The sequence below is a fragment of the Polypterus senegalus genome, chromosome 14, assembly GCF_016835505.1.
Source record: "Polypterus senegalus isolate Bchr_013 chromosome 14, ASM1683550v1, whole genome shotgun sequence".
Taxonomy (NCBI): domain Eukaryota; kingdom Metazoa; phylum Chordata; class Cladistia; order Polypteriformes; family Polypteridae; genus Polypterus; species Polypterus senegalus.
Window position 1 is genome coordinate 50,644,196 of NC_053167.1, and position 19,110 is coordinate 50,663,305.

A 19,110-nucleotide genomic window follows, 5' to 3' on the forward strand; every position below is an offset into this window, starting at 1 on the left:
CACATGTAGTTGGGACAAAATGTGACTAATACTGTATGTATAGTATGTGCACTCAAGCAAACACATGTGTACTGTATATGTTGATGCTGTTTATGTTTAAGACAGTTCAAGTTGCATTAACTCAAACCCAATAAACAGCACATCTTTAGAAAAAGTTAGTAACTTTTCATTTGTGTCTGTAATATCTTGAAATATTTTTTTTTACAGATACTGTAATATTGTTTTGCTCTCATAACTATATATTTTCGTAATCTCAAACCTAGAGATGACTTGCAAAAGTAGAAATGTATGCCAGTAATGATATTGGCATGTCAAAACCATTATATGCCAGTAATGTTATATGGATGCAGAAGCTGGAGAATTAAAAACAAAGGTAATTTGGACCAAGGTGCAATTTTAAATAAAAATATTATTCAGTCTACTAAAGGTTAGTGTATTCTGAGAAATCCTGGGGAGAGCACCATTTAAAATGTTACAGATTATGGAAGAAAAATTGAAACTGCTTCTGAGGTAATTTTCTGATCTTTGAAGTCTCAGTAAATTTTGTATGCTTTCCTGACATTCACACGGGTTTTCCCTAGAAGTCTGTTTGCCTTCTATTCAGGCTCACCATTTAGATGTTTAGCCATTAAAACTTCATACATTAAATACTGCTTCAGCTGTGACGCTTCCAGACAAAGTAAGTAAAGGTAATGATATTTCTTGTGAACTGTATATTCATTTAAGAATTGATGTATATAGAACAGTGAATTAGTGTCCCAAGAAGTGTAGCTTTCTACCTTGTGGTGAGGCAGAAACGTCAGAGAAATATGTAGTTAAAACCCAAGTACTAACTTGGATAGATACTCCGTTCCATAATACATTCAACAAAATGGGACAGGGTTAGAATAGCATTATAAACACACTGCACACATATAACAAAAATATGCCATTAAGTGTAAGCAGAGCACACTTCATAAGATATGTATATCAGGGTTACGGCAAATATTTGAGGATTGTTGTTACTGTGCCTTTGAAAAGCACTCAGTACATATGCTGTTAGTGTTTGTATTAGTTGAAACATGTAACTAAACTGTAAGCAAAAATCAGTTTGTGCATATGAATTAGTTGTTTGTTCTGTATGGCTTACTAAGTCACATTTTCACATTCATATGCATGTGCCTTGTACAAACCAGTGTTTGTATCACCGTTTATAGTCAACTCACAACAGAAAGTGAATTGACCTCAACCTAGGTATTTATATCCACACTTGTTTTGAGATGTTTCAGGTAAGGAAGACAGAATTTTCAAACTAATTACACTCACAAATGTGTCAATATGTTACATGTTCATTAGCATGTACTATTAAGAATTCCTGTACTAAACAACCTATAATCTACATATAGTTATTGTCCTGGATTGAAGTAAAAATGCTTAAAGCATACATATCAACTGTCATTTCTTGAGTTTTTTTTTTTTTTCAGACATAGATTCATTGTGAGAAAAAGGAGAATAATCTAAAGTTTAGCTTTACTGAACAATGTTTTTTCACTCCTTGGTAATGACTGATGATAGAAAAACCAAATCAATGATTTTTTTGCTGCTTTACAAGACATAAAAGGTGTATTTGGCATGTAGACCATTGCCATAAATAATAGAGTGCCTTGTGTTTACTGATTCAATGAATAGATTCAAATATATTTGTGCTTTTTGTAAAATGTTAAAATGTAATAGAGATATTTTGGGCTGTGGAACCAAATGCATGGCATTAGTGGTGTAGGGGTAGAATTGCTGCTTAACAGCACTTTAAGATTCATGTCTAGAATCCCATTATGTGTAGAGTTACTACATGTGTGTATATGGATTTTTCTTCCTCAGTCCATAAATATACTATCAGGTTAACCGAAGTAAAAGACTATTAAGGTATGTATTAAGGAAGGTTGGTTGGGATTTATTGTATATAATTGTATATAAGTTCTAATCCCCCTCAAACACAATCAGACTTATAAGTCTAGACAGTGTGTAGATGTGCTTTTCATAACATCAATCAGCAAAATAAATGTTTAAGTAATGCAATGCAAAAAATACTTAATGCCATGCGTACACTTTTCACAGAGTCTCAAGAAACTTGTAACAGGTTGTCTCTTTCTTGTTAAATTAAAAGAAAGTGACAATCTGTTGCAAAATTTCCGGTCTTGGGCATATTCGGGAAATCTTGTCAAGAGTATAGGCACAACATCATACACATAGCCGAATTCTGAGTCAGTGCTCCATTTAGTGTCCGTGTGGGTAATTGTGTCATGTGCGGATACTGCACTGTTCATGTTTCAAAGTGGTTCTCAAAGTTTTCTTTGAGATGTGCGAAAAAAGTGAGAAACAGTATCAGTTTATGCTGAAATAAAAATTAACAATCCTGAAAAAATTTGATTCCGGAATTAATAAAAATGACACGGTGAAAGCATTCGGAATTGACCCTTTACCCTTCATCTAACGTCTCATTTTGATTCTGTGTTTTCATACTTGTATTTCTATTAAAAAAAGTTAAATCCAATGTTTCATTCTCATTCTGCATTTTCTTACCTATATTTCTATTAAAAAAAGTTACATCAAATGTCTTGTTTCCATTCTGCATTTCTATTAAAAAAAGTTATATACAACATCTCGCTTTCATTCTGCATTCATACCTGTATTTACATTAAAAAAAAAAGTTACATCTAACATATTTTCAAAACACAATTTTTTGCAGTTGAAGAATCGCTTTTTTTTTTTTTATACAGGTATTGTCAATCTTGGGTCACAGTGTTCCATGAGAGATAGGAATGCGAGTCCAGGTTTTCAAGGAAAATACAGGCACTTTATTACAGTCTAGAGAAGGCATGTACAGTCTCAAGACTTCACTCAAAGCAGGAGCACTCAATCACATGAGATAGGAGCCGTGACATGACTAAGAGTCCTGCTTTAGCTTCCATCTTTAAGTTAGAAGAACACCAGCGGCTCGGAATCACTGCTATGGCAGACACCGGCCAAAGTCAGGTGTTAAATATTTTAAACATTGTGAGATAATCATGTTATGCAGTAAGCCTGATCCTGCAGAGGACAACCAATTACTTTGCCCTTGGTTTACTGTTGAGCAGACGCTCAGCACAGCAGCTACAGAGCTGTCCTTGCGCCTCTGCCATTAGAGAGGGCGAATCACTGGCAGCACCAGTCACAATAGTATACATATTTTCTCCATATTCATTACATTGAAATTTCCATTGTAACAAATTTTTATGATCCCATGAGTTTTGTTACAATGGGATTTCATCTGTAGTAAGATAAAACAATTGCAGTGGAGTTACTGTGATTTTGTGTGACTAAAACTTTAAATCAGTATTATGTTCTTTTTTTATTTTGCTATACTTTTCTCATGGGTTTGTAGCGTTATTGTTGTCACATGTACAGAGTGGAGACACAATAATTACCTCTTGTAGCCTGCCAAACACACATACAGGTTCATGCATAAATTCTGCCCTTACAGCAAGTACACGGTAACCTCCAGTACCTGCTTAGGTATGTACTGTATGTCATATTGCCCATTTCCACATCTGCACTCCGCTGTCATTTTGGCCACCCTTTTTATGTCTTGATCAAAAACTGATTTTCTCATTACATATACCATTAGCATAAATCAGTTTACTTCAGACAATATGCTTCATTTTGTTCTTTAGTTACTTAGAAAGTTGTGGTGCATAAACCATTTATGTTTGGTATATTTTACATTTGTGGGCATCCTGCCCTTATTCTTCAGTAAATTATAAATTTCTTTTCCTTTTTTATATAAAGGTTTTTGGGTATTATTAATTCATCTTTTTATTGATTTTAATAGGATCTGCCCTTTCTTTCATTCTGTTTAACAGTTGGGACAAGGTAGTATTCTACTTCTTGTTTCACACATGATGTAAACCTTCCCACACACATTAAGCACTTCTCCAACCCATCCATATTATTATGCACAATATAATCATCCATCCATTATCCTACCCGTTATATCCTAACTACAGGGTCATCATGTTAATGTCAGATACAATAATATATACAAAATCATTCAAAAGGCTCATTAAATCACCTTTCCTTTCTCTTTCACCAGCTTGTCCTTCTGTAAAGCTAAGAATTAACTAATAGTAGTGAGGGTACATGTCACCAGTGAAATCTTACTCATTTTCTGCTTTTTTATTTACTCTCAAAAGGTAGATGGAATGTAACAAATGATGTCAGGAAGGTTACCAAAAAGGAAGACCATGATTAAGTAAAATGTAATGAGTGAAAAACACAACTAAGATGATTATACCATTTTACTACTAAAACAGCACTGAGATGCAGACATGAGGTTAGTTAGTGTGTGTATATTGGCCCAGTGTGAAAGATTGTGTTACTGTATATGAATGTGCTGTACAGTGGGCTTGACTTCCATCAAGGTTCTTTACTTATTTTCATTGCTGCCAGAATAGCCTTCAGTTCTCTCTAAATATGTACAGCATTGAACTAACCAGGTTCAGAAAAATGAAACGAATGAAAGAATGAAAAAATTTTGCTTAAATCTCTTATCAATATTGGGATACAGCTTATTCATCTAAAGTCCAGCTGTGTCATTCCTGTTATTATGCTAGCAGAAGTGTGATTCTAACTTCTGACATAGTTAAACAGGTTTTGGACTTGCATAGTCACAAGCATGTGCATATCTAGATGTCTGTCTTGTAGACAGGGATGCTGGAGCTCTTGTTCTCATCTAGTTATATCATTTCTACAATTTCTAAAAAGGTGCCTTTGGTCCTACACACTTCAAAAATTAAATTATCAAACTCAGAAAGGATGCAACCATAATTATAAATAAATCACCTTAGTGTTCATGTTTAATAACAGAACTCTTTCACAATTGCCCTTGTATCAGTCCTAGTCCTGGACTCTAATCCTCTGGAAAAAGCAAATTCAAAATGTGACTCTCCTTGCGATGTGAAATTCTTGAGAAAACAAGTCAATTGTTTAACACTAGAGGACTTGTTATGTGTGACTGTAAGATGTGTGTATTGTTTATATCCCATTAGGTTTCTGCAGATTTTATTACATTGTAGGTGAAACATGGTATTTTCAGCTGATCTTGCATAGCTTTATTTTCTGTAAACTGTTGCTAGAATTCTTCTGAAATGATACTCGGCTTAATATTTTCCCCAAACAATGTTTATAAGGGTATGGCTACAATAACTGGCCATAATGCCTTTAATTGAAATTTAATGTAATAGCTATATACACTGCAATGATTTTAAGGACTCCACCTAAAATTTTACATCCTGAGAAACTGCCACATAAGGTTTTGTTCTGGCTTCAGATGGCTTAAAAATTCTGTAAGGAGGATATGCTTTAGACCAAATTACAAATACCCTAACAAGAGCTTGCCATTCATCTAACATATTTTCAGTATTATATAAAAAGTTCCTTTCATTCTAATGGATTAAACACAGAATAACTGGACATTTTATCACATACCTTAATTTTTTAAATAAAATATTCCAGCCAATTTCAAATCTCTTTGTTTGCCATTAAATTAAATAATTTCCATACAGTTCCTTCATATGGTGGTAATTTGGAACAGTACTGCAAATGCTGCCTTCTGTGGAGTCCTGCGTTGTTTGCCTTTTGTAGAAATTGATTGCAGTAGCCTGCCAACAATTGACAAGTACAAAACAGTACCCTTGCATTTACAGTATTAGATGGTACAGTGGTCATCTATTGAACCTTGGAACAGGTTTGTACATTACTGACCTGGGTGTAGGATTTGGACTTGGGCCTCCACCTACAGTCAGAAGACAAGTCAGTCAAGTACTCTTTATTAGCATTAAAGAAACGGCATTTCCTGAGTTCTCAGTGTAATACCTTAGATACTTCAGTTTAGTTAAATTCTGTCTTTAGTGTTGTTTATCAGATGTTAGTTTTCAACAAAACTGTAGGTCTGGTGATGCTTACAGTTAATTGTAGAGACGGACTTCAACATCCTAAGGGTGTCTTCTGCTGTAAAGGGCTTAATTTCATAGCACATCTCCCGTTAGTTTAGGGTATTGTGATAATTTATTTTGCCGTGTAAACAGGCATCATCCTTCATTGGTAGGCCAGTCTAGAAAAGACCTTTCTAACACTCCTCACAGACCTGAAATACTGCTTGTTTTTAATACTTTACAGTTGAGGAGTGGTGTTTTTTTGCTGTCCTAGATCCAATGCTGCAAATTAGGTAACTAGTCCACATTTCTAAAATCAAAAGATGGTCCACAGACTCACTGGTTTGATAGGATTGTAAAGAGTATTCAATCGGCATTGTGCCAGAAAACCAGCCTGTAATTTTAAAGCTTGCATGGCAACAGGCAAATCTCAAAGATGGCTGGAAGGCAGACCGCTTTTGCAGGGTCGAAGGAGGTTGTGGGGGATGGCGTGCCGAGCCCACATGCCAAGATAATTCCTCCAAATATAGACCACTTTTTCTATGTTACTGTGTACAGTGGCAGCAGAAAAAGTATAAACTAGTGTACCTTTGGTGTCTGTGTACTTGTACACTGCATACAGGTAGTTAGAATTAATCCTGAATCATCTTTCAATAATAATGAGCATTTCAAAGAAAATAGAAAGTTCTGCAAAGCTGCTTAAATGTTAAGGTCTGGGCAAACTTGACTCTTAATCAAGCATAGGCAGGCCTGTACAAAAAAAATTACACAACTGTGGCAAAAAGATTCAAGCGCGCAAGTTGTGTGACAGCGCTATACGGTATGTTGTCTATTCTCCAGCTGAGCTAATGTGCTGCAGATGAGCCATGATGAAGGAATAGCTAGGGCTACCTCTCAAAGGTGAAAAGGTTTTTCCAGACTAAATCACTTTATAGTGTGATATGGAAAAATTATTTATTTACAGTAGTTTAGCTTTTTGCTTTAAATTAATTGAAATAATTAATCTGACAATCTGGTTTGATTACACCTGAATGTTCCCACAATATCTTTTTTATAAATTTAAACATTTTTAATAAAATGACCGTGGTTGCAAGAGGCTGGTGCTGAAATTATTATAGCTTTTTTGGCTCTTCTCTTAACCTGCTAGTAGTTAAAGTATGTGTAGTCAAAGCAAGAGTGCCTAAAGCATTAACGTTTTTTCTACAGTATACAGTATGTATGCTGTGTCTACTAGACCTACCTATAAAAATGTGTCTGAGGTGACTGAATTTTTTTTTTTTTTGGTTATTTGGCTCACTTAGTAATTACAATTAATTATTTTATGTGACTTCACTGGCAGTACATGTTGTGATAAATAAAGTCTGTACAAGTCAAAAATAAAGCTTAAACTATCGAAGGACATTCCATAATTTTGTTGGCAGTGTGGAATAGTGTGTACTTCAAATCCTGAAGTTTTGGGTTCAGATTTCGCTGATGTTACAGTGTGACCATGGTCACTTCACATGTCTGTACTCATATTGGAAATTCAAAAAGAAATATAATCAATTGTATATCAAATGCTGCAAGTCTCACTGGATAATGGTATCAGCTAAATAAGTAAATAATAATAGTATATTTAAAACAGCCATATATTTATACAAACATACAATTTTCTTCATAATATGTCTAGATTCTGTGTGATAGCTATTTGATTTTAAAGTGCAAAGCATTTGGTTAGGTGATTTGTGTATAAAAGAAAACTTGACGTGTTCATTTTCAGTTACTCTGGAGAATAGCCAAAAGTTAAGTTAAACTTGCCAATATAATTATCTCTACAAAGGTTGCTTCTGGCGTTATGTGCAATTTAATTTTTTTTCAATTCTACATGTTGTATTTGCAACAGATGGTTATCTGTCTTTTCAGTTTGTCCTTAAGTACACTATAACTCCCATTTTTGTCACCTACAGATTGGTCCTCAATGTTTGTGCAATGAGAATAAAAACTGTTGCCATAACTTAAGATGGTGTATATAATTATGTATAATAGTTAAATATCTTCCTACTGAACTAAAGTATTCTGTGTTGAGCAACTTTTCAAATAATGCCCTGACTTTAGATTAAAAATAAACGCATAATGTGGGAAATAAACCAAAACAGACAATAATATTAAATTAAAGATGCACTCCTGAAAAGCATTTCATGATGTTAAGGTTTCATGACACTGGCATGTACTTTTACCATAGTTCCCTTTTATCTGTAGGAAAAGCACCATGACAGGTACTTTAGCTGCTGCTTCTTTCTGACTGTTGGTACCACAGCTGGCCTTCCAAGACTTTTGTTGCTAACTCCCACAACAACCTTGCCTAGGATTGCAGTCTTGTTTATCCACCCTGATACAACATTACAGAAGTTTCCTTTTAATTTTTTATCTTCTCCCTACAAAACAATGTAATTATGCAAACTATAGTTCAGTACCCAACCCTCTTCAAGTGCTAGCTCGAGTATGGAATGCTTCCTTCCTTCCTTGTGTCCATTACTACAAAAGATTTGCCTTCTCCTTGACTCATAATTTGACTTTGAAAATGTTTATAGAGGCACAAACAAAGATATAAGCCAAGCACAAACACAAATTTGCCTCTGGTCACTCACAAGTACCCAAATTCTAACCGGATCCAAATGTTTCTTGTCACCATGTGACCTACTAACTGAATAACAAACCACTCGCAATTCAAAAAACAGATTGATTTCCTGATTGTTGTTTTGTGTACCAGTGCTGTAGGGATAATTACCGATCCACTGTGACCCTATATTAGAAAGAGTGAATTTTAAAGGCTACTGTATAATATGCATAGGTAGTGGCCCAAAAGGTGAAGATAAATAAAGGACATAAGGTGAATTGTATGTGATTTGTTCCACAGTGTCCAAAAGAAAAAACTTCACTAGTGATGAAAGAAGTATGATTGCTGGGGCATGGTTACCAGGACAGGTCAGATCAGCTCACTTTGATTTAATGAGAAATGCCAATATAAATAAACAAATGTAAATATATTCACATTGCACTGTATGTTGTTGTAAAAACCACAAGTTTAATTATAGAGTCTGTGCCAATTATTAGTGCTTAATCTGAATTTTTACTTTTGTTAAAATGAAGTCTAAAGTATAGCATATAAAATTAACTAACATTTGTAAGCTGGCCCATGTAAGTGTATGTTTGCCATACAATAAATCTCCTTCCAGAACACGATGGATTCCTCTCTTGTGTCTAATATTGCTAGATGAATGGATGCATGAAAATGATTCCATTTTGTGTCTACAGTTTTACTAGTTTTCTATGAGCATAAACTACTATAAAGTGTATTACATCTAGGATAAAAATGCAGATAAACCCTACAATAATCAGATTTAACAGGAATCTGTATAAAAACCGTCAAAGTTGAGGCCTTTAGGCATCCAGGTTTTAGTGCTTTTTCTTTTAACCACCAAATATGACACAGACCAATTTATAAGTTATTATGTGGTGGTAGTCCTGACTGTTTGTAAGATACACAATTTTGAACACTTGCAATGCTGGGCTGAGTATCTAGTTTGTTAGCCAGCTTTGACTTTAAGAGGAAGTGAGATAGGGAAATTGACGGTGGTGTGCTGCTAGGCAATGTCATATACATATTTAAAAATATGTGTCATCCTTTTTTATCTTTAAAAAGGTAAATGGGAGGCCTGTGTGGCAGTAACCCAACTTCCTACGACAGTCAAAACTTAAGAATTGGTTTTCATTAGTAATTCAGCAATGTCTGAATATGTGCAAGTAAGAGAGTGTGATAGTTTGATATCCCTTCTGTGGTCGTTTTCTACCATGCTTCTCTTTTGGCTAACACAGACTCTTCCTACCTGTTGAAGTTTGCTAGAATGACTTTTCAATTAAATCAATAGAAAGATGTGTTCTGAAATTATTGTACTTAAACCATTGAATGGAAAAAGTAAAAATATTAACAAGTAACAAATATTTTATTTTGTTCCATAATGAGGAATATTAAAAAAGTAAAGTAACACTTTTGAATCAGAGTATATAGCAACAAGTCAATGAAACTTCTAGGATATTGATCTGGTCTGTTAAGTAGCAGAAGGGGTTGTTAATAAGTTTCAGCTGCTTTGGTGTTAATGAAATTTAATAACAGGTGCAGTAGAGGGGCAACAATGAGACGACCCTCAAAACAGCAATGGTTTAACAGGTGGAGACTACTGACATTTTTCCCTCATCTTTTCTGACTGTTTTTTCACTAGTTTTGCATTTGGCTACAGTCAGTGGCACTACTGGTAGTATGAGGCGGTACGTGGACCCTACAGAGGCTGCACAGGTAGTCCAACTTCTCCAGGATGGCACATCAATATGTGCCATTGCCAGTAGGTTTGCTGTGTCTCCCAGCACAGTCTCAAGGGCATGGAGGAGAGTCCATGAGACAGGCAGTTACTCTAGGAGAGCTGGACAGGGCCGTAGAAGATCCTTAACCCATCAGCAAGACTGGTATCTGCTTCTTTGGGCAAGGAGGAACAGGATGAGCACTGCTAGAGCCCTACAAAGTGACCTCCAGCAGGCCACTGGTGTGAATGTCTCTGACTAAACAATCAAACAGACTTCATGAAGGTGGCCTGAGGGTCCAACTTCCTCTAATTGGTCCTGTACTCAATCCCAGAATTGGCAGATCCACCACTGGTGCCCTGTGCTTTTCACAGATGAGAGCAGGTTCACCCTGACAGACATGAAAAGGTCTGGAATAGCCATGGAGAACATTATGCTGCCTGTAACATCGTTCAGCATGACATGGTGGTGGGTCAGTGATGGTCTAGTGAGACATATCAATGGAGGGACACAAAGACCTCTACAGGCTAGACAACAGCACCTTGACTGCCATTAGGTATCAGGATGAAATCCTTGGACCCATTGTCAGACACTGTGCTGGTGCAGTGGGTCCTGGGTTCCTCCTGGTGCACAACAATGCCTGGCCTCCTGTCCATCCGACGATGCCAGGTTGTATCTCAGACTGTCCAGGAGCTCAGTGATGCCCTGGTCCAGATCTGGGAGAAGATCCCCCATGACACCATCCGTTGTCTCATTAGGAGCATGCCTCAATGTTGTCAGGCATGCATACAAGCATGTGGGGGCCATACAAACTATTAAGTATGATTTTTGAGTTGCAGCAATGAAATTTTGCCAAAATGGACTAGCCTGCCGCATCATTTTTAAGTTGATAATTTTAATTTCCATCAAACGATGTGGCATCCTTTCATTCCTAAAACATTACCCAGTCCATATCAGTATAGATATCCAGCATGATTTTTTTTTCCATTGAGATCTGATGTGTTTTCAAAGTGTTCCTTTAATTTTTTTGAGCAGTTTATTTTTGTCTTTAATAAATGAGATAAATATGAATAATGGAGATTTTCAGCTAGGATCCTAAATTTTAAAATGTGTAAAATCTAACACTTTAATTTTTTCAAATGTTCTCATATTGGTCATAACTATTTGCACTTCATTTTTATGACTGCTGTCTTACAGAGCCATTGTCCAGGATTGGAATACAAGGCCTGCATCTTACTAATGCAGAGTTCACACAGTTTTTCTGTGTTACTTTGCCTTTTGTACAGATTTTATGCATACTATCATGAGGTTTTTTTTTTTGTTTTAAACAAGAATTCAACACAAAGCAAACCATAAAGAGTATGTAAGACAAAAGATAACAAGAAACTTATACACATGTTAAATGTCAACAAATTATGTTGACAAATGATTGTTTTTAAAAGTATTCATTTTTGTGGATTGAAAACACTAGTGTAGTGTTAATGAAAGATGTTAACGGAGACAAATGTCAATGTTTTTAAATGGATGGGGCCTAAGCTTCAGAATACAAAAAAAACGGAAAGCACATAGGGGTTGACTGCCAGTAAATACTAGGTAGTTCAACTAATACAATCTAGAAGAGGCAGCATATCTAAAATGCAGGCTTGAAAAGGTGGTTTTGGTACAATTTAAGTTTTGTAATCAATAAAGTCTAACTCATACATAGTTACACAGAGTTAGAATTACAAAGGCCATAAAAACTCAATAAGACTTGTGTAGCATGGCTTTGGAAGAGCATGAGACTCTCGAGAATCTTATACATGTAGTTTGAATGAATAAGCAGCAGTACATATATTCTGCTGCTTTATTTATTACATTATTTAAATTTAAAGCTTGCTTTGCAGATTAATAATGGGATTCTAAAAATGTCTCTGTGTCAGTCAGAAAGCAGTATAATCATTTCAACTGTAGAGTGTATTTGGTCATTATATTTTTCGTAGGTTTAATAACCTGAAAATAACACATTACCAATAACACATTTGTTTAAGTTTAGTTCTGTGTTTTTTTGCCTGTAAAGGGACAAATAGCTGTGAATGCTGCTAGTATACTTTTTATTTAAAAAATGCTGAGATTCATGTTCATTATTTAAACATTTTGCTAATTTGTGGCAATTGATAAAATGACAGGAGGAAAAAAAAACTTTTAAGTACTTTTTCCTCTGTTTATAGATCAACAGAGAATGTGTTTTGTTTACTGAATTTGGTTTACTAAATAATGTCTAGAAAGAAAGGTATGTTTATAAATGAAGATACTCGAGATGCTTTGAGTTTATTTGATCCTACATGCCATCAGGCTTAGAATAATTTTTTAAACCTGACCTGAAGGATGCCAGCCCTGCAGCAAGTGCTTCTGTCACATCACAGATCTAAAACTGTCATGTTATATTACTCAAAATGGATCCTGACAGCTCTGTGGTAAAAAAACAAATCACATTTTTATTTGGTAACACTTTCTGTCTTAATGATTTAGTTTAATATAATACTGACTACACTACACTGTTCAAAGACCCTTTAAAATGGAATCGAAAGCAATTCTAAATCAAATTGTGATGATTACAATTGTTTTGATTTTTTTTTTAACTTGAAAATTGTTCATTACATTACATTGTTTGTTAGTTGTAAAGTTGGAATGGCATAGTGTTTCTTTTTTAAGCTTTAATTGTATTTTTTCTAACAAATTTACAAAATATACATTTTATAAACTGTTACACATATTGTATCCCTCTTTATTGCCAACCAGATTTTAATGAACCACCTTTCAAAGTTGTTAATATCTGATATATGCATTTTAATTCTAGTCTTGCAGAAACAGTTGACATAAATCTTTCTTTTCTTCTTTGTACTTGCATGCATTTTGTCAGGCTGTGTTCATTTATTTTCTTCACTATTCACAAATAATCTCAATAATTAGGTGGATAATTGTTCTACATTAGTATGTTTGTTTGGGGTGAAATGTTATGCAAACCATAGTATTCATATTTATATTATAATTATGTATTTTTTATGTGTGCCTAGTCAGTTGGATTGGCTGAAGTCTTTTATATCTTTCCTCGCGTTATCAAGAGTAAACCAAAATCAGGGTTATAAAACACAAGTAAAAACCAGACTTTTTTTCTCTTGCTGCTTACTTTTTTCTTTTGACAAAAGCCTTTCCTTTAAGTGGTCAGAAGTTTGACAATTTGCTTTATAGACTGTCCTTTTTTAGTACCTGGTACAAAATTCGTAACATGCTTTAATACTAGCATGTGGGAGGAGATAAATATAAAGGATATGAGTATGTTCCTAACTGAGCTAGCATCAAAAGAATACACAAAAAGTTACAGAGCAGTGTGGCTGGCAAATGAAGCAAACAAGAGCAAAACACAGAAAAGTATAAAAGCAAAATTATAAAAGTGTGAAATGTAATGTTGTGCAAAATGTTGCAAAAGTGTCAAGGGAAAAATGAGCAACATCAAATAGTAAAGTTCCAACAATAATGACAAAACAATCAAATCGGTTAATGATTTTAACTGTATTTTAGGATTCATGGAACAATGAACGATTGCCTGCCGAGCAAATGGGAAACAAAACAAGCCTATTATGAAAAACAATACAGAAATAACTCAATATGCACAGAAGTAGCTGTAGAACACACTTTAAATAATGCAGCTCCTATCAAAGCAAAGTTGGTTACTATGGAAAGACAATCACCTAAGTTTAATGATGCTACATACTGTCTTAATGTATAATGACAGAAATTTTACCATAAAAAGAGAATAGCACAGTTGCTGGTTTATCCATCTATATGAGCAGAAGCTATTGATCAGTTTAAGAAAGTTTTCAGGTTAAGGGCCATGCTCAAGCGCCCAGCATAGCAGGATCCCTTTTGGCAGTAACAGGTCCTTCCCCTTAGCCACAGAGCCATGAATTAGCACCAAAAATTTTGAAAAAGTACAAAGTGATTTAAAGTTCTGCAAGCTAAATCTTATTTTATACAGCTTTATGGAATATGTAATACTGTCCTTTCTCATGGCCACATCAGAGAAGAACATTTTGTTGGCCTATCAGGCACTGTTGTAAGTGGCTTTACTTTAATCTTATCAATTTCTTTTCATTACCTGCAGACATATGGTTATAGTACTCTGTCATTCCTTTCAGTCTGCAGTTAGTTAAGGTGCCTCTGAAGAGTCAGTGCTAGGATAACTTCTTTTTTTGTAGGTGTTTTTATTAAGAAACTAATTTGGAAGCATGATATTACCTATTATTCGTATACTTACAATACTTGTAAGATACTTCTTCCAATTTGTCAATATTAAACTGTTTTAATGAGGTAAAATAGTGGATGATTGAGAATTTATTTTTTGTTAAATTTGCAAAAAATATTTTAAGTATTGGTAATTTTGCAAATACTAAAGGACAGTGTTTACAGTTTTTAATTTGATTCTGTCATACTTAGGATGTTAACTTGGATTCAGCCACATCTGTCTTTGACACCGATTTAAACTTTACTCTTGTCATTATGAAAGACATGCTTTCTCTATGTTAGAAATACTGTATATTGAAAACTAAAAACTTTCTTTATATGGGAAATATATGGAAAAGCTTGCTCACTCCAATGTAGAAGGTAAACTGAACAAAATAAAGCACATGGGGATAATTTAAAATTACTGCTGTGCAGTGTGATCACACAAACATCAGTTCTTTAATGACAAAATTGATTTACTGTACATTTTAGAGGCAACTTTAACCATATAAATTCTTGCCGTAAAATGCTGGTCTTCTAATATTTCTCAAATAATTTCAGTACTGTCAGTGTTGGAACCTTTAGCTATGGGGCCTCCAAACTCTGAAATGATCGACAATCCCTGCCAATATAAACAATGCCTTGACATTTTCATTATTTAAATTAAGACTAAAGACTTGTTAATATAGAATAGTATACCTTTTTTGCTTCTGGTGAGTCATTTCTTGGTGCCTGTTTTTAAATATTACATTCATCTGTTACTAGTTTATTTTCATTTTCTTTCTCTTTTTTGTGTCTTGCTGCTAACATTGACTGTCTCTGTCTTGTTGATTATTTAATTCATGAACTTGGAATGGAACCTTAGAATGCATGTGTAACCAGCAATAACCCACCCAGAATCAGACCTTTGTTGTGCTCCACCAAAATTATTGCATTTGTCTCCAATGTTGTATATTTTAGAATTCGCAGAGCATGGCCGGACAACCAGTGGGCCAAGGGCAGATGGAGTCTGTGTTGACTTTTGAATTTTGTTCTTCTCTTGTTTGTTGCGTGGTGGCTTTATCTTGATATACTTAATGTATATTTTCCTTTTATGCAAGCTAAAACCATTTCTACAATATCTGTACATATATATGTGTGTTTTATGTACATATTGAATTGATTTCATATGTGCTGCTGCATGCTGCTTTGCATTTGGTTTTAACTATACCTTATATGGAAAGGTGTACAGTGTACTTGACTCATAAATCAAGTGAGCGCTATAAGAATAAACTAAATTAAATTGAACAGTGTTATAATAAGAAAGGTGATGTAAGTTTAATTTGTACTAAAAGTCCCTGCTTTTGACTGTACAGATTTTGTTGGTTGCCCTACATGCTAAATATTTCCATGTCTTACAGTGGTCATTTTTAATTCAGTAGGTTCTACGGTGTATTGATTGTTTAGGTTTGTATTTCTGTTGGTTACGTCACTTTGAATGTTGTGTGATGGTTTAAACTTTTTTTAAAAATAAGAGAAACAAGTAAGAAAACTAAATATACTGTATGTTAAATTTAGTAGTTAGGATAGATATTCTGATTGTTTATATTCATCTTTAAGTTTTTTAAAATGATGTTTATGTTTCAGAATCTTCAGAAGGAGAAACCTACCAGATTGTCAAATGAATAACAGGAAGGAAGACATGGAGATTACCTCTCATTATAGACAGCTCTTACGAGAACTGAATGAGCAGAGGCAGCATGGTATCCTCTGTGATGTCTGCATTATTGTAGAAGGCAAGATCTTTAAGGCACATAAAAATGTACTTCTGGGCAGCAGTCGTTACTTCAAAACCCTATACTGCCAAGTAAAAAAGACCTCTGACCAGGCTACCATAACACATTTGGACATTGTCACTGCACAGGGTTTCAAAACTATCTTGGACTTTATGTATTCTGCTCATTTGGCTCTCACAAGCAAGAATGTCATTGAAGTAATGTCAGCGGCAAGCTATCTTCAGATGACCGATATTGTGCAAGCATGTCACAACTTTATCAAAGCTGCCCTTGATATCAGCATTCGATCTGAGCTAACAGATGAGCTGGTGGAATTTGAAGTAGGTAGTGCATCTGGCAGCAGTAGTGCAGAAGCTTTGGCATCTATGATGTCTGGTAGGAGTACCTCTCCATGGCTGGCACGAAAAACAAGTCCTGCTAATTCTTCTGGTGATTCAGCAATTGCAAGCTGCCATGATGGAGGAAGTACATATGGTAAGGAGGACCAGGAAACCAAAAATGACTGCCATGATGATCTTTCCTCTCAGTCCCTGTGGCACAGGGATTTCCAGCCTGTGCCAGTTAAAGAGGAACAAGTATCCCCATCCACTTATAGCAAAGATGGTGCTGCTACTGTACAGAATGCTTTAGGAGAGCAAGGCAGTGGGGAGAGTTGGCAGCCTGCTGGGCGCAGGAAGAACAGGAAAAACAAAGATACTGTGCGTCACATAACACAGCAAGTAGATGATGATAGCAGAAATGGTTCCCCTGTGCCATCTATTCTCTCTGGCTGGCCTTATAATAGCCAGGATATTTCAGGTAAGACATTATATGCTGTTTTATTACATAGTTCTGAGAATCCAATTTAAGCATTGAGGCATTATTTGTTATAAGGATAAGATGCATTGTGTAGCTTCAGGGTTTAAAACATTTCAGTATGCTAATCTGTGTGCATGTTTCCAGGATAATTTGTAATTTAGGTAAATCAACAACATTTTGAAAGCATGGGTCTGTGGTGACAAGTCACTTGACAATGAATTTCTGTATGTCCTTACTCCAAAGACTACATTAACTTCTCTTTAATTTTTTTTCCTATTTTAAAGGCATCTACTTCCATTATACAGTACATTTCTGTTTTTGTGTGAAGCATTTTTGTGCAGAGATGGATTGGTCTGATGTTGATTTTTAAAAATGTATTAAAGTGTTATGTACTACAGAAAGTGTTTAATCAAACACTGTTAAAATTACTTTTTGTTGTAAGGTAGAGAACAATAATTCAGATATGAGAGATCTTTACATTAGCTTGCATCAAATGACACAAATAACTTAATATTTGCCTTGAATATGTTATAAATTCATTTGGAAGTATATTTCCTTGTTCCTTTTACGTTTTAATGCACAAGTCAACTGGACTGAACAATTCAATCAGTACAAGATTGCTTAATTTAGACCTGATGCAGAGGTGCACTGGGAGCAGTGGAGCCCCACACTCTTTTTCAGTTCCCTTACAAAGCAATACAGTGGACCCTTGACTTACGAACTCAATTCGTTCGCGAGCGCTGGTTGTAACTCAAGATGGTTGTAAGTCAAGACTATTTTTCCCATAAGAAATAATGGAAATACCCATAATGCGCTCCAAACCTCCCACAGCAACACTTACTTAATAAAAAAGGGTTGTATAATGCCATAATTTACCAAAACACCAATAATTTTTCTAATGTACTAACCAAAAAGTTATAAAAAGTGCCTAGCCTACCAGAAACATCTTTGGGCTGCAGGAAGGGAGGAGGAGGAGGAGAATGAAACGGAAGGTGGTTATTGTTTAGAAGGAGCCTCCTTATGCAAATATTTTCTTTGTAAAATTGTCGAGATGGTGGATTTCGACATGCTGTACATATTAGCGAGTTCGGTCACGAACGCCACTCTCATATTTCCGCATAATTTCCTTCTTCGTTTCGATTGTGATCGCTGTTTCTCAAGTTAATAATGACAGTAGTCGACCACTCAGTTCAAAGCTGGCCGTGTTGTGAACTGCTGTAATAATACATTCCAAAGAAAGCCGCTACTGACTCGGCCTGATGACATCATCATGTGCCGCGCCAGCCCACTAGCTAACATCCCTTAACAATCGCTTTACCTTCGTACCTTCTCTTCCTTCCTTAGCAATTATGCGTCTTGCTTGCCATGGTCTTAGTGAATTATATATATATAGATAAATCACTGCACTGACCGAAATTACAAACACATGTATCTGGGCTCCGACTGACGCTTACGAACACTCTCGGCTGTTTGTTTACAATCACACAAGCGGATACACGTGACCGCATTCGGGTCGTAACGCAAGATGTTGGTCGTAAATCAAAGCAAAAATTTTGGTCGTAAATCAAGTTGTTCGCATGTCAGGCCAGTCGTATGTCAAGGGTCGACTGTATAATTAGTTAATCCATTTGCCTTTTTCCCCATACAGAGCAATATGGTTATTTAATCCATTTACCCTTATAAAGGCAATGGGTGGGCATTACTTAGTACATTTATGGATTTATAGTGTTAGCACCACATGTAGAGACATAGTAATACATTTTTTATATATTTTATGAGATTTTATGTTAATATTAGTTCTGAAAAATGATGGTGTGCAATAAAACATTTGTATCCACTGTATACAGTTGGCCTCATTATTACTGTAAGTGAAAAGATCTACAAGGACAAATGTAAAGGGTCAAAAATAAGTGATCTTGCCAATTTCAAAATACATGTCCTAACTGTTGGAAATGTGTAGGACAGCAGTGTAAATTTAACTTTAGGCTAGAAGT

At 35.2% G+C, this 19,110-nt stretch overlaps 1 protein-coding gene across 2 annotated transcripts in view; it reads left to right on the forward strand.

The window, feature by feature from the left end:
- zbtb46 (zinc finger and BTB domain containing 46) overlaps positions 1 to 19,110 on the forward strand; it is a 156,329-nt gene that overhangs the window by 31,395 nt on the left and 105,824 nt on the right. For both annotated transcript variants that reach the window (XM_039735307.1, XM_039735308.1), the window contains exon 2: positions 16,170 to 17,116. In XM_039735307.1, coding sequence (XP_039591241.1) covers positions 16,204 to 17,116 — 913 coding nt within the window. In that variant the 5' untranslated portion in view covers positions 16,170 to 16,203. The remainder of the gene's footprint in view (positions 1 to 16,169; positions 17,117 to 19,110) is intronic.